The sequence below is a fragment of the Mesoplodon bidens genome, assembly GCF_964165515.1.
Source record: "Mesoplodon bidens genome assembly, chromosome: 16".
Taxonomy (NCBI): domain Eukaryota; kingdom Metazoa; phylum Chordata; class Mammalia; order Artiodactyla; family Ziphiidae; genus Mesoplodon; species Mesoplodon bidens.
This window is the reverse complement of record NC_138173.1, coordinates 53,475,537-53,502,548: the sequence shown is the minus strand read 5'-3', so window position 1 is coordinate 53,502,548 and position 27,012 is coordinate 53,475,537. Positions and strand designations below refer to the sequence as shown.

The 27,012-nt window shown below is 34.2% G+C and overlaps 1 protein-coding gene across 3 annotated transcripts in view; it reads left to right on the top strand.

Annotated features, from left to right (window-relative positions):
• CSMD3 (CUB and Sushi multiple domains 3) overlaps positions 1-27,012 on the top strand; it is a gene marked incomplete at both ends in the record, with an annotated part of 1,095,706 nt that overhangs the window by 701,065 nt on the left and 367,629 nt on the right. For all 3 annotated transcript variants that reach the window (XM_081258479.1, XM_081258478.1, XM_081258477.1), the window contains 2 exons: positions 3,864-4,079; positions 5,988-6,176. In XM_081258479.1, coding sequence (XP_081114605.1) covers positions 3,864-4,079; positions 5,988-6,176 — 405 coding nt within the window. The remainder of the gene's footprint in view (positions 1-3,863; positions 4,080-5,987; positions 6,177-27,012) is intronic.

Genomic DNA, 27,012 nt, shown 5'->3' with positions numbered 1-27,012 from the left:
ACAATATAAGTGGTTAAGGCAAAAACTTGACACTGGGATAATGGGCATTCTAATATAGCAAAACGAAAATGGATGAAAATTATTTACCTGAAAAAATCTACATGCTAATCTTTTTAAAAAGAGTTAATTTATTCATGATAAAAGCTGCTTTGGAGAAGTGGTTTTTGTTTTAGCTCTATTCTTATATTATTCTTATTGGTTTTTACTATTACATTGTACTTATTAACTTTACTATAGAAGATCTAAAATAACCCCACCCACAAAATCCTAGCAGTGAGAAGATGATATTACAATTTTAAAAATTAAAGCTTTATTTAATAATTTGAATTCATTGTGTTTTTTACACAATGTATTTTTATACTCCTGTTCAACTATGTGAGATATATCTGCAGTTCTGATAGAATATTTGAGATACAAATGAAGTTTGCCTTTATTAAAATTATACATCCTTTTATTGACAGTGAGGATTATATAAGGATTGTTATTTTAATGAAATTAAATATAATTGAGAAAAAAATGCTGTTAAAATGAGTATTCTAGTATTGTACAGCAGGAATGAGGTAGAATACTTTGTAAACTGTTGTTTTTGTTGTTCTCCATAATGGAAGACTCTGCTGGAAGTTAACCAAAGCATCCAGTGTTATTACTATTTCAGTGTGTAGTGGATTAATGGAGTTTAAAATAAGCTTCCTTACATTATACAAGAAAATGGAGGGCTAGGTACTGCTTGCTATGTAAATAGAGGTTTAATTAACACTTAAGGTTTTGCATCTTCACAGATTGTAAGTGTTAATTAAATCTGTATTTACATGGCAAGAAATGCAGATTATATGCTTTTCTTTTACGAGCCAACAAAATTGTTTGGAAGTACAACTATTCCAAAGTGTAGCCAAAGTTATGTGAAGGATAATCTCTTAAAGTTTGGAGAAATTGTCAAGGTAATATAATTTAACCTCTCACCCAGCACACACAGATGCACACATGCACGTGCACACATGTGTCAATATGTCACCCCCTCAAGGCCATAGTTAGTGTCATGACTAACTAAAACCTAGATATTCATGATATTTTGACTTCAAGCCCAAGTTTTTTCTTATATTTCTGTAACAAAAATTGCCTTCATAAGGCTTCTTGAATTATCACTTATATGAGAAGGTACTATGATGTTGAAATCACTGATTTTTTCTCACTATTCTTCAACACCCATTGCCCTATTAAGATTTTATGTCTTTGCCTGTCCACTTCTTCTTCCTGAAATGTCTATCCCAGGGTTGCTCTTCCACAAACATCTGTTCACTTTTGAAGGTCATTGCCTTCAGAAACCTCTGCTGATACCTTTGACAAACTACCTCTATTTCTATGCTCCTATACTGACTCACATTAATCACTTTTATAGCACTTAGCATAATGTTTGAATTTTTATTTTATGTATCTTTTTCCCTCAGATAGACCATGAGTTATTTACAATCTTCTAATTTTTTATATTCCATAATGCCTATAATATAGTAGGTTCTTAGTATCATATTCTTATTTGGATTAATTGACCTTCAGCAGAAGGTTTTAAATTGTTTTACTGCAGTGAAAACAGATTTTATTGCTTAAACTGTAATCTGATAAACAGAGGCTTACTTTTATAAAGTAGCTGACTAGGACAGAGTGACATGAAACCAATTTACTTTCATGTTGAAGGATTAAACAATAACGATAGCTAACGATTGCTGAGTACTTCCTCTGTGAAAGCACTGTGCCAAGTCATCCCCTATGTTGTCTCATTTAAACTTCAAGACAACCCTATTAGAACCCCATTTTTCAAATGGAGAAAGTGTGTCTCAGAAAGACTATGTATGTAATATTTGACAATGGGTTTATTAGCACCACTATCTAACAGAATTTTTAATTTTCCTGAGTATTAATTCAGTGCATATCAGAACAACCACATTTTTTCTAAGAAAAACATGCATAATGATTTTTTTCTTATTTTTTTCCATCTGTTCTTGCATTACCTGCCTAGCTTTTCTTACTTTTAGTCTCTGATCGAAATCAAATTGACTTAATCTGAACTTCCATTCATTATTTTGTAAACTTAGATAGTTAATCTAGATGGCAAAGCATCTTCTCCTTGCCACATTGACACCTCATTCTTATTTACATCTGTCTAGTGCCAATTACCACACTTACACTGAAGAACATTTGAAAAACTGACTTAATTTCTGGACCCCTCCTACAAAAAGCTCATTGTAGAGAGAGAGAGAAAAAAAAGTGTTACATTTTGAAAAAGAATTAAAATAGTATCATTGTACATTTCAAATATTTTCCAAATTGAAATCACTGACCCATTATGTGATAATAACTCATCTTATCATTGCTTACGTTTTGGTGTATTTGTTTTAGTCTCATTTTATGTCACTTTTTGTTTTTTTAACAAACGAGGTAAATTAGGAGCTTGGGATTAACATATACACACTACTATATATAAAAAAAATAAGCAACAAGGACTCACTGTATAGCGCAGGGAACTATATTCAGTATCTTGTAATAATCTATAATGGAAAAATATGTGAAAAAGAATATATATATATATATATATATATATATATATATATATATATTCAGATATACTGAATCGCTTTGCTGTATACCTGAAACTAGTACAACTTTGTAAATCAACTATACTTCAATTAAAAAAAAAGCAATGAGGACTCCAAGACTCTCCAGCATTTGGAACTATAAAGTTGATGAATAATGTTAGAGAATGTTACTTTATCATACTCTGGGCTTTTGGATTGTTTACTGAAGATTTTGGTGATTCTTTTAGATCAAGTAAGCAAATTTATTAAACACTTCAAGAGAAAGATGAATGTGGTATCATCCTTTATTCCATTTGGTATCTTACATGCAGTATGGTGTGTGTGTGTCTGTGTGTGTGATTGTTAGCCTTTCACATGCATTTGAGATAATGTCATTAAACTCTCACATGAGACCACAGTGCAATGGCATACCATACTCACCAGGACAGAACAAATGAAAAAATAAAAAACTTTCAAGTATTGGTGAAGATACAGAGCAATTGGATTTGTTGATGGAAATATAAATTGGCTGAGCCACTTTGTAAAGTAGTATCTATTAAAGCTGAAATATATAAATGTATACATATACATGTATATTTATTTCACATGAGCCAGTAATTCTACTCCTAGATATCTATCCAACAGAAATAAATACATATGTTCTTCAAAAGTCATACTTGAATGCTCACAGCAGCACCATCTGCATTTGGTGCTAAAATACAAACTATCTAAATGACCATCAACTTTTGAACAGATAAATCAATGTGTTTTATTCACAAAATGAAATGGATCACTAAAAATAAATAACTTACAGCCACACACAAAAGTAGAGATAAATCTCACACACTTAATGTTGAGTGAAAGAACTCAGTCCCAAACGAGCATACATTGTATGAATCCATTATATAAACTACAAAGAAAAGTAGTCAAACTAGCCTATCCTATTAGAAGTTGAGTGAGTGGTTACTTTTGCCAAAGCACTTCTATTTTAAATAAAGGATATACATTTTCTTTGAAATTTTTAGAAAACTTGTGTGATTTCTTTTTAGGCATTAATTTAAATTTTTTATTTCCAAGTAGTTTCTAAGACATGATTTATTGTATAGAAGCTAAAGAAAACAGAAAAAAACCCAAACAAAAGAAAGATATTATACTATACATTTAGAATATTTTATAGCAGTGCCTTTCATTTTCAGAGAAATCAATTGTAAGAAGAGTTCTGATTTTTGTTAGTTTGGTAACTATGTATTTTACTGATATAGTTTATAAGTCTAATTTTCATCTTTTCCTTAATAGGTGTGCAGTTCAATTTTCACACCTTTCATTTGGAAGACCATCATGACTACTTACTGATCACAGAGAATGGTAGTTTTACCCAACCACTGGCACGCCTGACTGGTTCAGAACTTCCTTCAACAATCAATGCTGGTCTCTATGGAAATTTCAGAGCTCAGTTGCGCTTCATTTCAGATTTTTCAATATCATATGAAGGATTCAATATTACATTCTCTGGTAAGAAAACAAGTTTAAAAATCAGATTTTTAAAAGTATGAGCATAACTTTTGTTATGTATGACAAAACAGAGAGAGAAAAAAGAGAAAAGAAAAAAAGAAGAAAACAAAGAAATTATCTGCCAACAAATTTTAATGAAACTTTGAAATGCCTTGAAGATTGTCTATAGTAATATATTAAAGGGAACCTTTAAACAGTAGCAAAAAATAAATCAATTCACTAAAAAAATTAATAGAAATACAATAAATACATTTCTTTAACTTGCATCCTGCAGAATTCTAACAGAGAAAAACTAGCTAAAATGCCAGTTGAACTTAAAATGGAAATTCATACATATATTTAAAGTTTCAATTAGGCCATAAATGAAATGTTAGTTAAACCAGTGATATCCTAGTTTTGTGTTTCTGAAAAAGGCATAGTTTATAGGCCAAGATTAAGACAAACTTAATTTATTCATTTGCAACTAGATGATATAGAAACAAGTTAATATGGTTATTCTTTTATTCTAGAGTAACCTCATCTGTAGGCAACATTATAACTTGGATTACAGGAGAAACTTATAAGACCAAAGTGAATAAAAATGTATTCTTATTAGTTCTACTTTCTAGTTAAATGGAGTAGTGAAAGAGAATACCGAAACAAATTAATAAGTAAATCTTATGCCAATCTACTAACATTAAATTTATAATATTACAATTATACATAATTTTATAAATAATATATAATTTATATAAATAAAATCATAAAAATACTAACCTCATCCTTCAACAGTTATTCTAGTATTTACATGAAAATACTTGTCTTCTAAAATAATTAAAGTATTTCATAGTGAATAGCAAATGAGCATAATCAATTTTAACCTAGAATGTTAGAAGTATATCCAAATAAGTTTTTTAAACAATAAAATAAAAGCTCATCAATATGAAACAATCCCTGTTGTTCTCCACTGCAATTACATACTAAGCATGTGCTCTGGAAATACTTTTAGATAAGCGACTTCTTCTTAGGACTATATATAAATTATAGGGCTTCCCTGGTGGCACAGTGGGAGTCTGCCTGCCGATGTGGGGGATGTGGGTTCGTGCCCCGGTCCAGGAGGATCCCGCATGCCGCAGAGCGGCTGGGCCCGTGGGCCATGGCCACTGGGCCTGCGCGTCTGGAGCCTGTGCTCTGCGGCGGGAGAGGCCATGGCAGTGAGAGGCCCGCATACTGCAAAAAAAAAATAAATAAAATAAATAAAAAAATAAAAAATTATAATGTTGTTTAATTAACTCTACTCTCTCATACCCTGAAGAGCGTTTAACTATTCATTTTCATGATGCTCATTCATTGCTTGAGGAAGTTTTCTTGTATAAATCTATAATTACAATTTTCAGTTTATGGGCCCTTCAGTCTTACATAAAGCCTTGCATCTGAAGTGACATGTTCTTCAGAATATGGATGAATTGAATTTCTTGTATACTAGAGGCACAAGAACCTTTGTCATTTAGACTATAACCATTAAGTAAAAGTCATTTCAAAATGCAAATCATTTCATTCTAAATGGCATTTTGCATTTGAAAATATGAATCTATTATGCCATTATTATAAGTCAAAAATCTATGAAATGGAAATATTTCTAATGCAGAAGAAAAAATACAAGATAAATAGCTACATTTTCAAGGTGTCACTCAGAAGGTGACATTTTCTCACCTGTATTGAATTTCACACATAAGAGTATTCATTAAATTAGTAGACCTTTCACAAAAGAAGAAAATTATGTGTGCCATCAGCATATACCCATAATTTTACATATAGTAAATTTTAAAATGTATGGCTGCCCCTAAAAGCATCCATTTAGCAAATAATAGGGATATACCCTTAAAGGTTACTACTAACATTTTCTTTGTTCTCTACATCCAATTACAGAGTATAATCTGGAGCCTTGTGAAGATCCTGGAATTCCTCAATATGGTAACCGAATTGGGTTCAGCTTTGGGGTTGGTGACACTCTGGCCTTCTCATGCTCATCAGGTTATCGTCTGGAAGGGACGCCAGAGATCATCTGTCTTGGTGGCGGCCGACGAGTGTGGAGTGCACCTCTGCCAAGGTGTGTGGGTACGTGGTCAGCTGCTTTCATTTGCTTGTATGTGTAGTCACTGTCCATGGAGTTGCATGGTTATACACCCTTCGTTTTTTAATAATCTGTTGAATTTCTTCATTTCTTTCATATTAGTTATTTCAGTGTTTTTTCCACCTGGCAATCTGGTATACCTCAATTACCTTCTCAACTGTTCTAGTCAACCAACCATGCTTCTAAATTTGTTTTCAGATGATGAGAATAAGGAATGAATAGATAGACAGATAGATAAATAGGTAGATGACAGAATCATATTTTGAGAGCTTACAGAAAATTGCATTCTTGTATTCTGTTAATAGATGATTTTCCATGGCTTCCAACTGAAGTTTTGACAATATTTTATAACTTAGAATTAACATGTAGGAAACATGATTACAAGGGAAAATAATAGATAATTTAAAGATCATCAAGGCAAGTATTGACTCAGTATATGCCATCTATAGAATTAATCTGTTATGATAGATGAATTAAGATGGGAATTCATTTCACATGAGATAAAGAATTGCAATAATTAAAATATTGAAAGTTTGGAGCACCACCTCAACCTTTGGAAATGAATATTTTGACTGATAAATTTTTAAAAAATCTGTAGAGAAAATGAAGGACTTTTCACTAGGACTTAAAGTCATGTTTATTTATATTAGGAAATAGAGAGGCAAGAATTTCTTTAGGTCATCACCCATTCAGTGGTTATCAGTACTCATTTTTACAACAGAACAAGATGCAAAAGATCGTTTTATTATTTCATAAAGCTCTTAAAACTCTCAAAAGCATTTAATTTGAATTTAATTGTAAATTTAGTGGTGGGTCACAGATATTTGTAAGTTATAATATGCTACAAAATCAAGCAAGTTGGTAGAGATTTGATCTGTGGTTTAAGAATTTTTCCTTTTTTTCTTTTTTTAATGGAGGCAATATACCCCACCAATGAAAATGCAAATGGAGAAGAGGATACTCTCTATGACTTATTCAGTATGTTGTCCACTGTATAGAACGTGGTGGGAATACCTGTGGATCCCCAAATCTAGTAAAAAAAATTTGATCTTTCAAGTTAATAAATTTTATAGTTATGAGATTGTTTTCACAGCCCCTAAGGGTTATATAACAGACAAGCTGATATTCAACAGGTGAAATTTCTTTTTAAAAATCATAGGCTTTTATAGAAATGGCACAAGCAGCCACAGAGGCTGGGAGGTGATGAGTAGTCATATACTCTCAGAACATCTTTTCCAGGAAGACATGTATAGTCCTTTTGTTTTTATGTTTGGGGTTTTGGTTTTTTTTTTTTTTTCTGCTGTTGCCAGATTTGGAATTCCCCTCCTTATCTGAATTGCTCCCATTTCCATTTTTCTTTGGTGTGAATATTAATGAGAATCTTGGGAATAGTCCAAATGAGGGCTACAGAGTGTCTGGGTTTATATCCTGGTCATTTGATATTGAGTTAATTCACTTTTCTAAACTTCACTTTTCTCATCAGCAAAATGGTTAGAACATTTTGTTAATGTTAGTTATAAGGGTTAAAGAGATTAACCATGCCAGTCAGACACCTAATACAATCCCTGGAATATAGGAGGGGTTCAGAATTTAGATGCTGTTATAACTCTTATTATATTGAGAATAATCTGCTGCCTATCCAACCCGCTGATCTAGTTTATAAAACCAAATATAGTACGGAATGAATTCCATGTTATAAAACACCAACCTTTATGAGGGTCTACCTGGCTCTTTTATATATGTATTTACCTCATTTAATCCTTACTATAATTCCGTTATTGCTATTCCCCCTATTTTTCATCAGAAGAACCTAAGTCTTAGAGATTTTAAACAACTTGCCCAAGATTGTCAAGGTTGTATGTGGCAGAGCCGTGATTTGCATACAGTCTTTCTCATTCTGAAACCCAAATTCTTTTCACTCGGATGGTTTAACCTCGAAAAGGTTGAGGGAAAGGTAAATCTCAAAGAACTCTAAGTCACAAAGAGTTGATTAATATTTTCTTTCAAAGTACCAGAAACATACCAGGATGTTACACAGGCTAAGAAGAAAGTGTTTGTATCTACATTTTTAAGTTTTACTCCACTTTTACAATAAATTTTAATAAGTAGATTTATGAAAATCTGACTTTGCCAAACAAGTAACTTCAAGTTAGTTTTGTTATATTTAAGTATTTCTTTGAGAGTAGGTTTATTCGTGCTTAAATCTTTTGTGAGAAGTATAACATAAAATCACCCTATGGACAAATTTAGAAAACAAAGTTATTGCCATGGGAATTTTCCCCTCATTTTAAAATTAACTGTGCTTGCTTTTAAGCTTATTAAAGTATACAATTAAGTTTACTGTCCTTAATAAATTCCACTGTAGGTATACATTTAAATTACAAGATAGGATGAGAAATATTTTCAAATAGTATGATTTTTAAAAAAATTTATTTCTTCAATTTTCTTTAAACTTTTCTTCACTCTTTTGCCTATGCGTTAAAACAAATATGTTCCTTTTTGCATTTCTGGTTCCGTATATGCTTATGTATATATTTCTTATTTTGTTATCTTTTCAAACTTCACAGTCTTCAGTCACATAAAATGTGCATTATTTGTAACTATTCATATGAACAGATGCAGTTTTAGCAATGCTAGTTTATTTGGACAGATTTTATCTCTTCTTAGATTCTTTGTGCTTTTCATTTCATATATCTCTAAAGCCAATTCTCTAGTGCATACTTGTTTAAAAACATAATTTAGTACTCAGCATCGCCAGGATCATAGAAAGCTTATGTTACAGACAGTGACCAAATTATGAATAGGTTGTATTCCAAAAGTTTGTTTCTGCTTCAGTTCTTTGGAATCTAGGTGGTTTTTCCTTGGTACAAGGTTGCAAACAGTGCATTCCCAGAACAAATCGTAGATGAGACTTAAAATTTTGTGTCATTTGTAAAACTAATACTAACATTTACTAAAATGACTTACGTATACCTAGGTTATATAAGAATGTGCCTGACTCTGGACATAAGGCAACTGATAAAGCAATTTTTGGAAACTTACTTTTTGTTTATTTTTTACTATATATTCAATTTTGATCCTATATTTAGTGTGTAAATTGGTTAGTGTCTTTCATTCTCTGTTGGTAGAATTTGGTGAAAGTTATCTTAATTCTAGACGTTAGATGAATAATAAATAATGTTTTCATTTAAGTAATTTCCTAAGAAACCTCTGCATTTATGTTTTAAGGTAATATTTTAACAAACTGAGACAATATAATAACACCATAATATTGTCTTTATGGTCTATAAGATATTATATTATGTACCATTCCAAAAATCCACCTATGCTTTGAAAGTAGGTTTAGAATAACGATTTTATCAGTGAAGATACAATGTCTATAAAAAACTCAAGGTTTCACACAAACTCAGGGGAATAGCCATGCTTAGCACAAGTTCTGAGGCCCAGGCTTGCGTTCCATTAACAAAAGCACACCGCTGTCTTTGACTGGCAGCTTCAATAAAGTTGAGAGGGAATCTGGTCTTAATTACAGTTGATACATGGCTTCAGAAAACTCCTTAGGCTGTCCCTCTATTTCAATCAGAGGAAATTTCTTCTATTGTGACCCATTTATCGGGGGTTACTTAAGTGCAGGGAAATTGTTAATTTTAAATTATTTTGTTGAAGTATAGTTGACATACAATATTATATTAGTATGAGGTGTACAACATAGTGATTCAACATTTATATGCATTACAGATTGATCACCACGATAAGTCTAGTAGCCATCTGTCACCATACACATTTATTGCAATATTCCTTATGCTGTACATTACATACCTGTCTGTGCCTTATTTGTTTTATAACTGGAAGTCTGTACCTCTTAAACCCCTTCACCTATTTTTCCCACCAGGGATTCTTGTCTCTAAGAAGTGGCCTCCATTGCAGGCAGATAGTTCATATTTACTTTTCAGCCTTTCCTAAGCTATGTGATCTTTGGAAGGTTGTTCAGATCTTTCTCCTGCCAAGTTTTCTCAAATGTAAAATGTGGATAATTACATCCATAATGCAAGACAGCTTACAGCTCTAAGCAATAAAAGATATGTAAATCATCTAATGTACCACTCAACAAGTGACACTTGCTCAACAAACCTTAGTCCCTTTTCCTTATGCCTGCAACTCTCTTTACCACCATTCCATTCTCCTAAGGGCCATGATGACTGAGTGGTGAAGAGTGATTTTCACCAACCAGCAAGAGAGGAAAGGGAAGAAGAAAAGGAGGAGATAAAAAAGTTTTAGTGTGCCATCAGCAGCTGAGTACTTCATACACGTAATCTCATTTACTACTTAGTGATCAAGATGAAAGTTTTACCTTTAAAAACTACATATATATATTTATGTTTTACATTTTGAAAAAGATAAAAATAATAGGTAAAATGATATTTCAGTGGATATATTTTATATTTAAATGATTATCCTGTAGCTCCACATTGCTATGGATATGGATATCTGGTCACATTTTTAAGTTGCAATCAAATATCCAAAAAAAAAAGTATAAAAAAGTTGATTAGTGGGCTTCCCTGGTGGCGCAGTGGTTGAGAGTCCGCCTGCTGATGCAGGGGACACGGGTTCGTGCCCCGGTCTGGGAAGATCCCACATGCCGCAGAGCGGCTAGGCCCGTGAGCCATGGCCACTGAGCCTGCGCGTCCGGAGCCTGTGCTCTGCAAGGGGAGAGGCCACAACAGTGAGAGGCCCGCCTACCGCAAAAAAAAAAAAAAAAAAAGTTGATTAGTTTGAAAATGAGAAACACTGACTTGTATTTGGTCAAAAAATAAGTACCTGATTTCCCTTTCTAAAGTTCACATTACAAAAAACACAGGCATTCCCATTGTCATCTTTCTAAATAAAAAAAACAAAAACCAAAAAACTTGCATGTCTTCATTAAGCTTCCAAACATACCAGGAACCATGCCAGGTCATGTTGCAAATAAACTAGGAGCTAATGAAAACATTTTGTTTTGGAAAGTAAATTAGCAAGTTAAATATTAGTAATGATTTGTCTTTAGGCAAGAGTCCACACATTTTAAGAATTCCATACATTTTGAAGTCATTTTAAAGACATTAATTCATTCATCCTTATAGTTTATTTAACACATCTACTTCTATTTCTAATTTTGTGTCATCAATTTTTTATCTGACCTTGGACAAGTAACAACATCTTAATCGTGAGTGAAATGAGAAAAATGATAACTCTACATTACACATCTACATATATTTCACACTTTTCTAACTTTCTAGATGATATATACTGATGGTTACTTATTATTTAGTTTTAAAATGAATGTCAAAAATAAGGGAAACAGGTGAAACGTATACGGGGACTCTGTACTATCATTATAACCTCTTTGTACATCTAAAACTATTCTAAAATGAAAATTTTATTAAAAATTCAAAACAAGAAAGGATAAATTGCACTTGAAGAGACAGTTCATCTTTAAACAAAAATTCTATTTATTTCATCTCAACCTCCGAACTCCCTATACTAAAATTACATACCTCAGATACCCACACATGTATGTCAAATATGACTGATTTATCAAGTTAGTCACCATTGTAGATATACAGTGCTGTAGAAAGCAAATTATGATTAAGATATTTCACTAGCTCTCAGACACTACCATTAATTAGTTGGGTGACTTTAAGCAAACATCTTAATATTCTGTGCTTTTCTTTCCTGGAAAGGATAATGCCAATATGAGTTCTACTCAACCCAAATATTTCTTGTAAATATAACAAAAAATAATAGAAAGTTTCCTTTAATAAATTACATACAAAAATGTATATTTATATTTTTCTTATATAATTATGAGTGAGTATATTGATTTCTAGATTTGACAATATAAAAAATCTATAACAATAATAACTTATACTTTGATGTTTTACAGTTTTTTTTTTTTTTTTAATTTCCAGCTTTGAAGCTTCTGAAGTAAGCAGAGGAGGTATTATTCCTACTTGACAGCTGAAAAAATGCTGTTACAGAAAGGTTATAAGTAATCAGTGGAAGATTATGCCAGAAACCAAGTTTCAAACTTTTTCGATTGGTGTTGTGGTATACCAGGTGGCATTTCTTTATTACCTTATTTATTGATGCACTATTTTTGAAGACTACCATTTGTTATGGAATAGACCATGGATGAGTAAATTTTTTTTTTCTATAATGCTAGATGCTAGATAGTAAATATTTCAGGCTTTTTGGTCCACACAGTTTCAATGACAACTACTAAATTCTGCCATTGCATTGTGAAAGCAGCAATAGATAATACACAAATGAATAAATGTGTCTGCTTTCCAAAAAAACTTTATCTACAGAATCACACCAGAGGCTGGATGTGGCCCTCAGGTCATAGTTTGCTTATCTCTGCAGCAGATTTACCAAGCTTAGTCAACTGAATATCCCCTTTGCGTTTGGAAACTTACTAGTCATTCATCTCTAAGGAAAGAAGAAAAGATCCTTTTCCCATTCTCTATGTTTTTCGTTGTGGGTTCTTTTCATTAAAGCTGCACATAATTCACTTATTTCTAAGGGATTTCTAATGGTTTTTTTTAAATCTTTTTTTTAACATATTTATTGGACTATAATTGCTTTACAATGGTCTGTTAGTTTCTGCTTTACAAAAAGTAAATCAATTATACATATACATATGTCCCCATATCTCTTCCCTCTTGCATCTCCCTCCCTCCCACCCTGCCTATCCCACCCCTCTAGGTGGTCACAAAACACCGAGCTGATCTCCCTCTGCTACGCGGCTATTTCCCACTAACTGTCTGTTTTATCTTTGGTAGTGTATATATGTCCATGCCACTCTCTCAACTTGTTCCAGCTTACCCTTCCCCCTCCCCTTAACCTCAAGTCTATTCGCTAGTAGGTCTACATCTTTATTCCCATCTTGCCCCTGGGTTCTTCATGACCAATTTTATTTTCTTTTAAGATTCCATATATATGTGTTAGCATATGGTATTTATTTTTCTCTTTCTGACTTACTTCACTCTGTATGAAAGACTATAGGTCCATCCACCTCACTACAAATAACTCAATTTTGTTTCTTTTTATGGCTGAGTAATACTCCATTGTATATATCTGCCACATCTTCTTTATCCATTCATCTATTGATGGACACTTAGGTTGCTTCCATGTCCTGGCTATTGTAAGTAGAGCTGCAATGAACATTGGGGTGCATATGTCTTTTTGAATTATGGTTTTTTCAGGGCATATGCCCAGTAGTGGGATTGCTGGGTCGTATGGTAGATCTATTTTTAGTTTTTTAAGGAACCTCCATACTGTTCTCCATAGTGGCTGTATCAATTTACATTCCCATCAACAGTACAAGAGGGTTCCCTTTTCTCCACACCCTCTCCAGCATTTATTGTTTCTAGATTTTTTGATGATGGCAATTCTAACTGGTGTGAGGTGATACCTCATTATACTTTTGATTTGCATTTCTCTAATGATTAATGATGTTGAGCATTCTTTAATGTGTCTGTTGCCAATCTGTATATCTTCTTTGGAGAAATGTCTATTTAGGTCTTCTGCCCATTTTTGGATTAGGTTGTTTGTTTTTTTGCTATTGAGCTTCATGAGCTGCTTGTAAATTTTGGAGATTAAGCCTTTGTCAGTTGCTTCATTGGCAAATATTTTCTCCCATTCTTGGGGGTTGTCTTTTCTTCTTGTTTATGGTTTCCTTTGCTGTGCAAAAGCTTTTAAGTTTCATTAGGTCCCATTTGTTTATTTTTGTTTTTATTTCCATTTCTCTAGGAGGTGGGTCAAAAAGGATCTTGCTGTGATTTATGTCATAGGGTGTTCTGCATATGTTTTCCTCTAAGAGTTTGATGGTGTCTGGCCTTAAATTTAGGGCTCTAGTCCATTTTGAGTTTATTTTTGTGTATGATGTTAGGGAGTGTTCTAATTTCATTATTTTACATGTAGCTGTCCAGTTTTCCCAGCACCACTTATTGAAGAGGCTGTCTTTTCTCCACTGTGTATTCTTGCCTCCTTTATCAAAGATAAGGTGACCATATGTGCATGCATTTATCTCTGGGCTTTCTATCCTGTTCCTTTGACCTATATTTCTGTTTTTGTGCCAGTACCATAATGTCTTGATTACTGTAGCTTTGTAGTACAGTCTGAAGTCAGGGAACCTGATTCCTCCAGCTCCATTTTTCTTTCTCAAGATTGCTTTGGCTATTCGGGGTCTTTTGTGTTTCCATACAAATTGTGAAACGTTTTGTTCTAGTTCTGTGAAAAATGCCAGTGGTAGTTTGATAGGGATTGCATTGAATCTGTAGACTGCTTTGGGTAGTAAAGTCATTTTTAAAATGTTGATTCTTCCAATCCAAGAACATGGTATATCTCTCCAGCTGTTTGTATCATCTTTAATTTTATCTTCTCAAAGAAGTAGCTTTTAGTTTTATTGTTCTTTGCTATCATTTCCTTCATTTCTTTTTCATTTAGTTCTGATCTGATCTTTATGATTTCTTTCCTTCTGCTAACATTGGGTTTTTTTGTTCTTCTTTCTCTAATTGCTTTAGGTGTAAGGTTAGGTTGTTTATTTGAGATGTTTCTTGTTTCTTAAGGTACGCTTGTATAACTATAAATTTCCCTCTTAAAACTGCTTTTGCTGCATCTCATAGGTTTTGGGTCATTGTGTTTTCATTGTCATTTCTTTCTAGGTATTTTTTATTTCCTCTATGATTTCTCCAGTGATCTCCTGGTTATTAAGTAGTGTGTTGTTTACCCTCCATGTGTTTGTATTTCTTACAGATTTTTTCCTGTAATTGATATCTAGTCTCATAACGTTGTGGTCAGAAAAGATACTTGATACAATTTCAATTTTCTTAAATTTACCAAGGCTTGATTTGTGACCCAAGATATGATCTATCCTGGAGAATGTTCCATGAGCACTTGAGATGAAAGTGTATTATTTTGTTTTGGATGGACTGTCCTATAAATATCAATTAAGTCCATCTTGTTTAATGTATCATTTAAAGCTTGTGTTTCCTTATTTATTTTCATTTTGGATGATCTGTCCATTGGTGAAAGTGGGGTGTTGCAGTCCCCTACTATGATTGTATTACTGTTGATTTACTCTTTTATGGCTCTTAGTATTTGCCTTATTTATTGAGGTGCTCCTATGTTGGGTGCATAAATATTTACAATTGTTGGATTGATCCCTTGATCAATATGTAATGTCCTTCTTTATCTCTTGTAATAGTCTTTGTTTTAAAGTCTGTTTTGTCTGATATGAGAATTGCTACTCCAGCTTTCTTTTGATTTCCATTTGCATGGAATATCTTTTTCCATCCCCTCACTTTCAGTCTCTATGTGTCCCTAGGTCTGAAGTTGGTCTCTTGTAGACAGCATATATATGGGTCTTCCTTCTGTATCCATTCAGCCAGTCTGTGTCTTTTGGTTGGAGCATTTAATCCATTTATATTTAAGGTAATTATTGATATGTATGTTCCTATTACCATTTTCTTAATTATTTTGGGTTTGTTATTGTATGTCTTTTCCTTCTCTTGTGTTTCCTGCCTAGAGAAGTTCCTTTAGCATTTGTTGTAAAGCTGGTTTGGTGGTGCTGAATTCTCTTAGCTTTTGCTTGTCTGTAAAGCTTTTAATTTCTCTTTCAAATGTGAATGAGATCCTTGCTGGGTACAGTAATCTTGGTTGTAGGTTTTTCTCTTTCATCACTTTAAATATGTTGTGCCACTCCCTTCTGTCTTTCAGAGTTTCTGCCGAAAGATCAGCTGTTAACCTTATGGGGATTCCTTTATGTGTTACATGTTGTTTTTCCCTTGCTGCTTTTAATATTTGTTCTTTGTATTTAATTTTTGATAGTTAGATCAATATGTGTCTTGGCGTGTTTCTCCTTGGATTTATCCTGTATGGGATTCTCTGTGCTTCTTGGACTTGATTAACTATTTCCTTTCCCATATTAGGGAAGTTTTCAACTATAATCTCTTCAAATATTTTCTCAGTACCTTTCTGTTTCTCTTCTTCTTCTGGGACCCCTATAATTCGAATGTTGGGGCATTTAATGTTGTCCCAGAGGTCTCTAAGACTATCCTCACTTCTTTTCATTATTTTTTTCTTTATTCAGCTCTGCAGTAGTTATTTCCACTATTTTATCTTCCAAGTCACTTATCCATTCTTCTGCCTCAGTTATTCTGCTATTGATCCCTTCTAGAGAATTTTTAATTTCATTTATTGTGGTGTTCATATCTGTTTGTTTGCTCTTTTTTTCTTCTAAGTCCTTGTTAAACGTTTCTTGTATTTTTTCCATTCTATTTCCAAGATTTTGGATCATCTTTACTATCATTATTCTGAATTCTTTTTCACGTAAACTGCCTATTTCTTCTTCATTTGTTAGGTCTGGTGGGTTTTTGCCTTGCTCCTTCATCTGCTGTGAGTTTTTCTGTCTTCTTCTCATTTTGCTTAACTTACTGTCTTTGGGGTCTCCTTTTCGCAGGCTGCATGTTTGTAGTTTCCATTGTTTTTGGTGTCTGTCCCCAGTGGCTAAGTTGGTTCAGTGGGTTGTGTAGGCTTCCTGGTGGAGGGGACTAGTGCCTGTGTTCTGGTGAATGAGGCTGGATCTTGTCCTTCTGGTGGGTAGGTCCACGTCTGTTGGTGTTTTTCAGGGTGTCTGTGGCCTTATTATGATTTTAGGCAGCCTCTCTGCTAATGGATGGGGTTGTATTCCTGTCTTGCTAGTTGTTTGGCATAGGGTGTCCAGCACTGTATCTTGCTTGACATTGAGTGGAGCTGGGTGTAGTAATTGAGATGGAGATCTGTGGGAGATTTTTACCGTTTGATATTATGTGGAGCTGGGAGGTCTCTTGTGTAAAAGTGTTCTGAACTTGGCTTTCCCACCTCAGTGGCACAGCCCTGATGCCTGGCTGGAGCACCAAGAACCTGTCCTCCACACGGCTCAGAATTAAAGGGAGAAAAAATAGAAAGAAAGAAAGAAGAAGATAAAAGAAAGTAAAGTAACATAAAATAAAGTTATTAAAATAAAAAATTAAAAATAATTATTAAGAAAAAAATTGTTAAGTAATAATAAAGAAAAAAAATGGACAGGCAGAACCCTAAGACAAATGGTAAAAATAAAGGTATACAAACAAAATCACACACTGAAGCATACACATACACACTCACAAAAAGAGAAGAAGGGAAAAAAATATATATATATATTTGCTCCCAAAGTCCACCTCCTCAATTTGGGATGATTCATTGTCTATTCAGATATTCTACAGATGCAGGGTACATCAAGTTGATTGTGGAGATTTAATCCAGTTCTCCTGAGGCTGCTGGAAGAAATTTACCTGGATTTCTCATGTTTTTACACAAGGAGTGTTAGGAGTGTGTGTGTGTGTGTGTCTGTGTGTGTGTGTGTGTGTGTGTGTGAACACTGATGAAATTTATGGGTAACCTAATTCACAACCATCTCCAGATCCTTTCATATACCCAAATCTCTTCTGAGTACCAAGTCCGTATTCCCAGCTGTGCACTGGCCCTTTCCACATGGATGGCCTCCCACAAGCACACCCACTTCACACTCCAAAACAGAACTCATTATCTCTTCCACGAAGTCAGCCCTTCCTTCTGCACTCCTTCATTCAGATATGGCATCATTCTCATTCAGTTATTCAGGCTAGAAACTGTGTCATCTTTTACTTCCTCCTCTCTCTCTTTGTCTCTATCCATATTGGAAAGTCACTGAGACCTACTACCAAAAGCTATTGCTCAAATTTACCACAATTTCCATTCTCATTACCTTTATTTTAATCCAGCTCTTATTAGTCCTCATAAACGTTACAGCACAATAATGATAATGTGTGCTAGGCATTGTGTTAAACAATATATATATTTCCCTTTATATATTCCTTTTAGAAACCATTTGAGAGAAGGTTATTATCCCATTTTATAAACTAGCCAGATTAATTATTTAAGTTGGTAAAGAGCTTGAAGTCAGCTTTTTTCTGATTCCAGCTCATGTTTTCTCAATTATATGTATAATCCTACTATATCATCTCTTCTTTGCTAGCTGGACTTCCTGTTTCCAAATTTCCCTCATCTAATGTATTTTCAATAACATTACTAGTTATATTCTTTTTTGTAGATGAGTAACAAATTACCACAAATTTAGTAGTTTAAAACAACACATTTACTTTCTCTTGGGTAGAGAGTATGGGCATGGTTTAACTGGGTCCTCTCTTAGGGTCACACAAGGCTGTAATCAAGATGTTGAGCAGGGCTGAATTCTCACCCGAGGTTCAGTATTCTCTTCCAAATTCACATTGTTATTGGAAGTAATCAGTTCCTTTTGATTACAGGACTGAGAGCTTCAATTCTTTGCTCAATTCCTAGGGACCATCCACAGTTCCTTGCCATGTGAACTTCCCCCGCTCAGATGCTTCCTTCATCAAAACATCAAGGAAAGTCTGTCCAGTGAGTCTCTAGCAAGATGCAGTTTTGCATAATGTTATAAAATCACAGGAGTAATGAGAAAGAAGTCACAGGTCCCACTTAACTCAAGGGGAGGGTACTGTACTAAGGCATGAATGCCAAAAGGTGGGTATAATGGGAGGTTCACCTTAAAGTTGACACCAAGTAACCTTAGAAAGATCAGATCATCTGTCTACTCCCTGCATAAATCAGTAGGTGATTTCTCATGCCTATTAGATACTGTTGAAATTCCAGAGCTCCCTTCTTAGGTTGGCTTTACTGCCCTCTTTATAGTCATTTCCCTATATGCATCCTGGAATACATTGACAAGATGCTACATGCCATTCCCAAGCACGCCAAGCACTTTCTACATTTTAAGATGCTAAGGATGTGTTGAGGTCTACTCTATATGCAGATGATCGAACTCTCACTTGTGTTGGCACAAGCAAACAAATAATGTCTTTATCTCTAAGAAGGTACATGCAAAGATACAGTGAGAGAAGGCACTGAAAGCATTGTTCAGTGGCTGGAGGAGGCTTTGCATTTTAATCTGTTGAGCTGTTATTTCTACCACCATACCATAGATAAAGATGCCATTATCTCTCATTATTTACTTTATTATTGTAATAGCCCAAACAGACTCTAGTCTCCATTCTTGTCCCTTTTCCCCAAACTAAAGAGTAGAGTCAGAATGAACTTCCTATGATTCAAATTTGATGATGTCACTCTCTTGTTTAAAATTCTACCATTGTTCTCCATTGCCCTCAAATTAAATTCTGAATGTTACCCTCTTACTCCTATCCCCACCCCATAAGTTCACCTAAATGATTTATCCTTCAGACTCATCTTATTTACCCATCATAATATGAAGCCTTTCTTGACCTTCAAAAAGTGTGTTGGATGTCCTTCCTACAGGCTGCATGTGCTTTTCTGTATTTACGCTTTCTGGGATTCATAATGCTGTATTGAATTGCCTTTTTATCTATATCAGTGTTTAGCATATAGAAAGCTTTCAGTAAACTTGTTGAGTTGATAAAGAAATGAATATGTAATAGGGGCAAAGCTCCTTTATTTTTACATTTTCAATTTACTAACTTTAACATAAACAAAGCTGTACTCCAGAGGTACTCTATTCAGCCTAACACCAATAAAGGACTATAATTACCTTTTCAGCCTGGACCATCACACAATTCCTTAGTCTATAATGCATTTGCTATGTGCATATTAACACAGAACCCCTCAAGTCTAATAAGTAAATCAACCAACCAATGAACAATAAATAAATTTATCTTTTTTTATTTCTATCATAATTATAAGCACTAAGAGGAGGCTAATAATTATGACAGAAACAAAAAAAGATAAATTTATAAAAATTGAATATGGTGAAAAAATATTGTACCTCATATCTATATATGGAATAAATCTTTCCCAATATGTAGTGAAATTCAGAGCTCAACAAGGAGACTGGCTGACGTTTTTTTCCCCCTAATGGAATGAAAAGGAAGGGAAAATATATGCCTGATAGAAACTGAGTATCCACAATTTTCACTGTAAACATATTAACAATATTTGAAGCAGGTTAGATTGGGAGCAAATTTGTGCTATATGTAAACATGAACCATAAAAAATAAGCCAGTGTGAATGGGAAAAGACAATGCACACATCTTTTTTAATATAACTAAATTGAGGACTGTGAGCTTAAATTCTTCTCATTCGTTTAGGATTTATAAACAAATGGATTTATGGAAAGCCTTTTATAAGCTAAGTGAGTAATATAATCTAAGTAAGCTCCTGAACTTACTTTATTATATTGTAGTTGGCAAGTGAATACATGCTGTTGTATCTGATGGCTGTGATGCCGTTGAAGGTAAAGGCTGTATTTCAGTTATCTTTGTACCTCCTGTGTGTTTGCCATAATCTCTGGTATATTACAGGTGCCCATTCTGAGCATAAGACAGTAAAAAGTTAATTCACCATGTGATCATCATGAACCAAGTTAGAGTAGATCGTGACTTACCTATAATGGTGATTCACTCAAACGAGACTCATTGAAATGATCCTCTGTGTTATTAGAGTCTCAGATTTATTTGGACAAATTTAAAAAAAAATTTTTTTGAGAACCTAAAATAGCAGACTCGTAAAAAACACTTCATTTCCCTTATATGTCCTCATGCTCCGACTATAAATCTTGTTGCAAGCCAAAATTTGCCTCCCAATTGGAAAGTCAGAAGATAAGTTAGTTCTGGGATTTCATAGAGGATACAGACTTCTTTAGAGAGGGTTGAGTTACAAAGAGGAGCAGAAAGTGGAGTATATACTGGAATCTTTGCTTCAGGATCACATCCTTAAAGCAATTGCAACAGTAAGAGTCTCACTTTAGAATCACAAAAGTACCAGAGGCACTTGCTTTCTCTGCAACCTCTAAATGACCTCTTACTGCTTTTGTGGAGAATTATGCCCATGTTCAGAAATACCTACAGCATGCTAGTTCTTCACCTGTGTCTAATAAACTTAATCTAGACGTATTGGGAAACATGCTGAAAAAGGGAGAAATGATTAAACCTATAAGTAGTGATTTAAAGAAAAATAAATGCAGTATTTTTAACCTGGAAAGCATGAAATTCATCGGCTTTGCACTAGACAAAGTAATTTTGGTTTCACTTTTTTCATCATTATTTCTGTTTTTTAACTGTTTTCTCTTCAGCTCAAGTTTATCAACCTCAAATCCAGCTCCTTCACTACAGGACAAATCGGCTGAAGTCACCTTCCTTTGTTTAATATACCAAGACAGTTGTTGCCATGGAAATAATATAATGTTATAAAATAAGCATTGTAAGTTAAATCTAGAATCAAGAAGGGACATATGGGTCAGGTATGAGAGAGTGTGCTTATTTAAATAAAAAATAGCCTCAGTAATCATAAAAAATCTCAAGGTAAATTACTGAGAAAACACAAAAGAAAGTGAACTTCAAGCTTTGGCAAGTTATTTGCAGAATTTAAATATTGCCCTTCAAGCAGGTGTTTTAAAGGAAATGAGTTAGGGGATTATCAACCCTCCCACAAACTAAATTTCTGGCTGCAAGCCATTTTCTACATCTCTGCATTGTACCCAAGTACCCTCTTTGTAGCTCTCTTTGAATACCAGTTCAATTATTGGTATGCTTGATGTATAGGTAACATTTTTCTCTTCATGTGTTTTAATCAGTCTACAAAACCTGTGCTTCTAAAGGTGATGGATGTTTTTTATTTCATGCGATTTACTACACCTTTCTGAATTTGCACTAGTTAACGTTTTATTACGCTTGGCTAGAGAATTCTGCAGGCTTGAAAAATTAACCATTTCTTATCTTGTAAAATTGGAATCTCAACTGAGTCTAATCACAATTTTCTAAAAATAAATCCTGGGTTTTGTTTGTCCTGAAAAACTTTTGATTTGTTTTCAGATTTAAAAATTATAATGATAAAAACATTATCTGTTTTTCTGATAATGTAAGATTATTATAATGTTCAATTATGTTCAGTTATGGTATTTGAAACCACTTAATGCCATTTACCTGTGTAAAAACATTACATGAGGGCTTCACCACCATATCGTCTCCCTGTAAAAGGAAAAGGAAAGCCAGGTTATACATTTTTCTCCTTGGAAAATTTGTAGAAAAACTCCTCTGATTATGGTCTAGGCTGTGTATGCCACCTTATCCCAAATTTTTTAAATTCATCTATTAAATATGCATTCAATATTTGTTCCATGGTATTTAAAAAAGTATCCTGCCTTCTTCTTTCTAAACAAGAGCAAATAAAAACTATCTGGTGAATTTTATAAAACTACAAACTCTCCACTTCCCTGCTAAGAGGCTCTCCTCTCTTACATCATTCCAACTCAACCACTCTTCCCCAGGAATCAAGATTACTGCACTGGTCAGCCATGATCAATAATGAAACCATGTATTACCCTCAGATGTGTGGGGTTAAAACAAAAAGTTGAGATTCTCTGATGAAGAGAGAATAATGCAGTTCTCATTTTCTTGTGAGCTTGGAAAATATTAACATGCTATTATAGTTTTTTTCCTAAAGTAAAATTTCAATGATATCATCACTAAATCTATCATTTTCTTTCTTTCTTTCTCTCTTTCTTTCTTTCTGTATGGTCCCCTCTCTGAAACATCCTCATTTGATTACATTTCACTTATTGATCTCAAATGCCTTCCTTGTAAATGTACAAAGAAATACCTAAAGAGAATCAAGCAGGAATAAAGACAACATGCAAATTTCTGAAGCTTTAACAAGCATCAAGGGATTTGTGAGTTGTTGATTAGTCAAAACCAAATAGCCTAAATATGAAAATCATATCTTTAAAGAATTTTCAGTCTTTTAGTAGTCTGCCAAAAGCTATAATGGAGAAAGAAGAGAAATAATATTGTCGAGTGTTTATAATGTACATGGCAGTGCACCTGGTACTCTAAGGTTTTTCTCTCATTTACTTCTTACAATATCTTATTACCCATATTGAGAAAGCAGTGTCCAAAGAGGTGAAGTAATTCACATTGTGTCTCAGCTAGCAAGTAAAATATAGATCTGTCTGTCTTCCAAATCTTGTAGTCCATATTCTTTACTTCATACTTTATTTGAAATTTTCCAGGGTTGTAAAATTACCATTTTGAAAAACATGTTACCATTCTGTGAACATTATTTGTTTTCATTTTCTTCAGGGGAAAAAAGAGAATGGTTTGGAAATTATGGAATTTGCCAAGGAATTTTTCTTTGAATTTGTTTACTTAATTTTCAGGTTAAGTATTTCTATGGTATTTAATTCATTCCCAGTTTTTTTTTTTTTTTTTTTTTTTTTTTCTTTTTGCGGTATGCGGGCCTCTCACTGTTGTGGCCTCTCCCGTTGCGGAGCACAGGCTCCGGACGCGCAGGCTCAGCAGCCATGGCTCACGGGCCCAGCCGCTCCGCGGCATATGGGATCCTCCCAGACCGGGGCACGAACCCGTATCCCCTGCATCGGCAGGCGGACTCTCAACCACTGCGCCACCAGGGAGGCCCCCATTCCCAGTTTTTGAAGGCTTTTAAGAAACATTTTATTTGTTATATGCATGCATTGTCCATAGAAATGTTAATAAAAATAACAAGAATCAAATTACAATGAATATTGTGATATGATCCAGCTAGGGTTAGAATTATTATTTTTGGACATAGGTAATGATATAACATTGAATACTTTAAAAAACTTTAATATTTATTGCTTATGATATTTTTATTCCTTAGGAATATGTCCCACTCCCCCCCAAAAATGCTGTTCATATTAGTGGAGTAAGTTCTCTCATTAAGCTCTCTGACATTTTAGCTTTGGGAAACTCTAAACTTAAGCCTTTGAAAGTTAGTCTTCATTCATTCGATCATCTATTCATTCATCTATTCATTAACTCACCAAACTTAGAGTGACAACACTGTTTGGCATGCTGTGTTAGGTGATGGTGATATAACCAAGGTAATTCGATATTAGTCATTATTTTGTTAGAAAACATTAATGGGTTTGATATATTTATCTGTTCTACCACCCAACCAAAAATTAAACCAATCCAATTCAACAAATACTTAGTGAACACCGAGTTGGGTGACAAAGGTAAAAATAGAAAACATACTTTCCTCCAAGATCTGCTACTCTATTTTAAGGGGAAATAAGACTAATGATGACATCATAAGATGGAAATGAGAAATAAAACCCATAATATAGCAAAAAGGAATAACTTTTTCTTTGGAAGGATAGCAAACAGCTTCTCAAAAATGGCATATTTGTGAAAATGAGCTGAATTTTGCTAAATATAAAAGGTGGGGAAGACCCTCTAGGCAAAGGATATAACATAAGTCAAAGAAGTAAAATTAATGTATCTACAGATTTGTTTTGGGTCTGAGTGGCTTTTTTGGAACTCTTTTTGAGTCCCAGTTCAATTATAGATGTAGTCAATGTGTAACTAACCTTTCATTTTTTATTTTATTTTATTTTTAACGTCTTTATTGGCATATAATTGCTTTACATTGTTTTGTTAACTTCTGCTGTATAACAAAGTGAATCAGCTATACATACATCCCAATATCCCCTCCCTCTTGCTTCTCCCAACACTTTCTTATTTCTGCTTTTTAATCAATTCAGGAAGGCCGTATTTCCTTCAATGACAGATAGTTCTTATTTCACAAATTTTTGTGTGTTGTTCAGAAGGCTCCTTATATGTTTTATTAGAATTTATATATTAAAAGTAGCAACTCTGTAATATTCCATATGGTACAGAATCTGGACTTGGAAAAAAGATACCTAGGTTTAAACCATGGCTTTACAACTTAGTGGTTTTACAAGTTGTACATGATATTTAATCCCTCTGACCCCCATCTATAAAATGGAGATACAGGGCTTCCCTGGTGGCGCAGTGGTTGAGAGTCCGCCTGCCGATTCAGGGGACACGGGTTCGTGCCCCGGCCCGGGAAGATCCCACATGCCGCAGAGCGGCTAGGCCTGTGAGCCATGGCTGCTGAGCCTGCGCGTCCGGAGCCTGTGCTCCACAGCGGGAGAGGCCACAACAATGAGAGGCCCGCGTACCGCAAAAAAAAAAAAAAAAATGGAGATACAATAAGAAACTGTTTAAGTTTATTAAGTTTTTACTATACCTAGGCACTATGCTAAGTGATTTACCTGTATTAATCCAGTCTTTTCCACGTGTGTGATGTAGTTAGGTATTGTTACTATCTCCATTTTACAGATGAGACCAATGAAGTGCAGTGAAGCTACTTCACTGAAGTAGCTGTGTGACCAAGATAACACAGTGCTTATTATCCAATTTTACATTGTTGAGTTCTTACTCATTCAGCATGAATGAGCTTAAATTCATTCTTTTGCATACAGATCAAAGTAGAAGGTCTCCTCTGTCTTTAAGAAACTTGAAGCTGAAAACACATTTTTCATTGCTTGATGCATCAGGACAAGGGCTGTACAAACTGAGAGGCAGAGTTCGAATGACAGAAAATCTTGTATGCTATGTTAAGGAGTAACTGAGAACCATTAAGATTAAGCAAAGGAATAATACGGTCAAATTTACATCTTAACAAGATCTTTCAGATATTTACATGTATGAATGATGGATTGGGGTTTCTCTAGCTTCAGTTTGCTATAGAAATTAGGGAAATCCATTAAGAAGGGGTTCTAGTATCTGATACCTAAGCTCATGGGCCAGAGTGGTAAAATTGAACAGGAGGGGGTAGTTTTAAGAACTGAGAATGTTTGTGCTAGAGATTTTCAGAATGTTTGATCATAAATCCCTCCTTAATTTTCTCAAGTTACATGCAACAGCAGTTATTGCCAATTCCTGGAATCAATTTAGTGTAACGTCTCCAATTCAGAAGCAGAATCTTGGCTTCCCAATCAGAATTCACAGAACTCCTCTTTTGTATGCTTTTCCACTGCTTTTATATCATAGCCAGACCTCAGACCATTCCAAGAGCCAACTTCATCTTGAGTGTAGAATAGGGAGAAATACACACTACTTGTGTGGCCTGGTCTCCATGCTGCAGGGGAGAATTCCAACTGAATACACAATCTGGAAATCATGGGAGAGCTCCAGGCTGAGAAATAATTTACAGGTTTTCTGTATATAGATGCTATTGAAAGCCATGGGATTGGATGAAATAAGCAAGGGAGTAAGTATAGATTGAGAAGAAGCCAAGCTCTGACCTCACCAATGTTTAGGAATCTGTGAGATGAAAAAGAACGAGCAAAGGAGACTGAGAAGTAGGGGTATGTAACATAGGAGAAACGCAAGTAGAGACTGATGTCCTAAAGGCTAAGGAAGACTTTAGTCTCTTATTATTTTTTCCTGTAACATGACTTTTTGAAGAGACTGAGCCACTTGCATGCAAAATATTCCATATTCTGGATTTTTCTGATTATTTCCTTATTGTGTCATTTAACTTTTTTGGTTACACCACTTTCCCATTCTGACTCCACCCCCACCCCTTTGCTGTTTGTCCTGTAAAGAGCAGGCTAGGTCTAAATACTTGATTAGTTTTTGGTGAAACTTTTCTTTTTTAAACCATAGTCCTTTGTGGGAGACGCTTGTACAACATTTTATATCTTATTAGGTGTTATATAAAACCTAGATATTCCTCTATTATGAATGCTGTCAGATCACATGCTTGAAGGTTTTTTTTTTAATAAAATAGAAGAAAAATGCCATCTTTTATATGCTAATGAAAGTGATCCAGTGAAGAGGAAACACTGATGAGGAGGATAAATTGATTGCAAATTAGCAGAGTTCTGTCTTTGCATAAGAAAGAATAATGTACAAGCAGAGG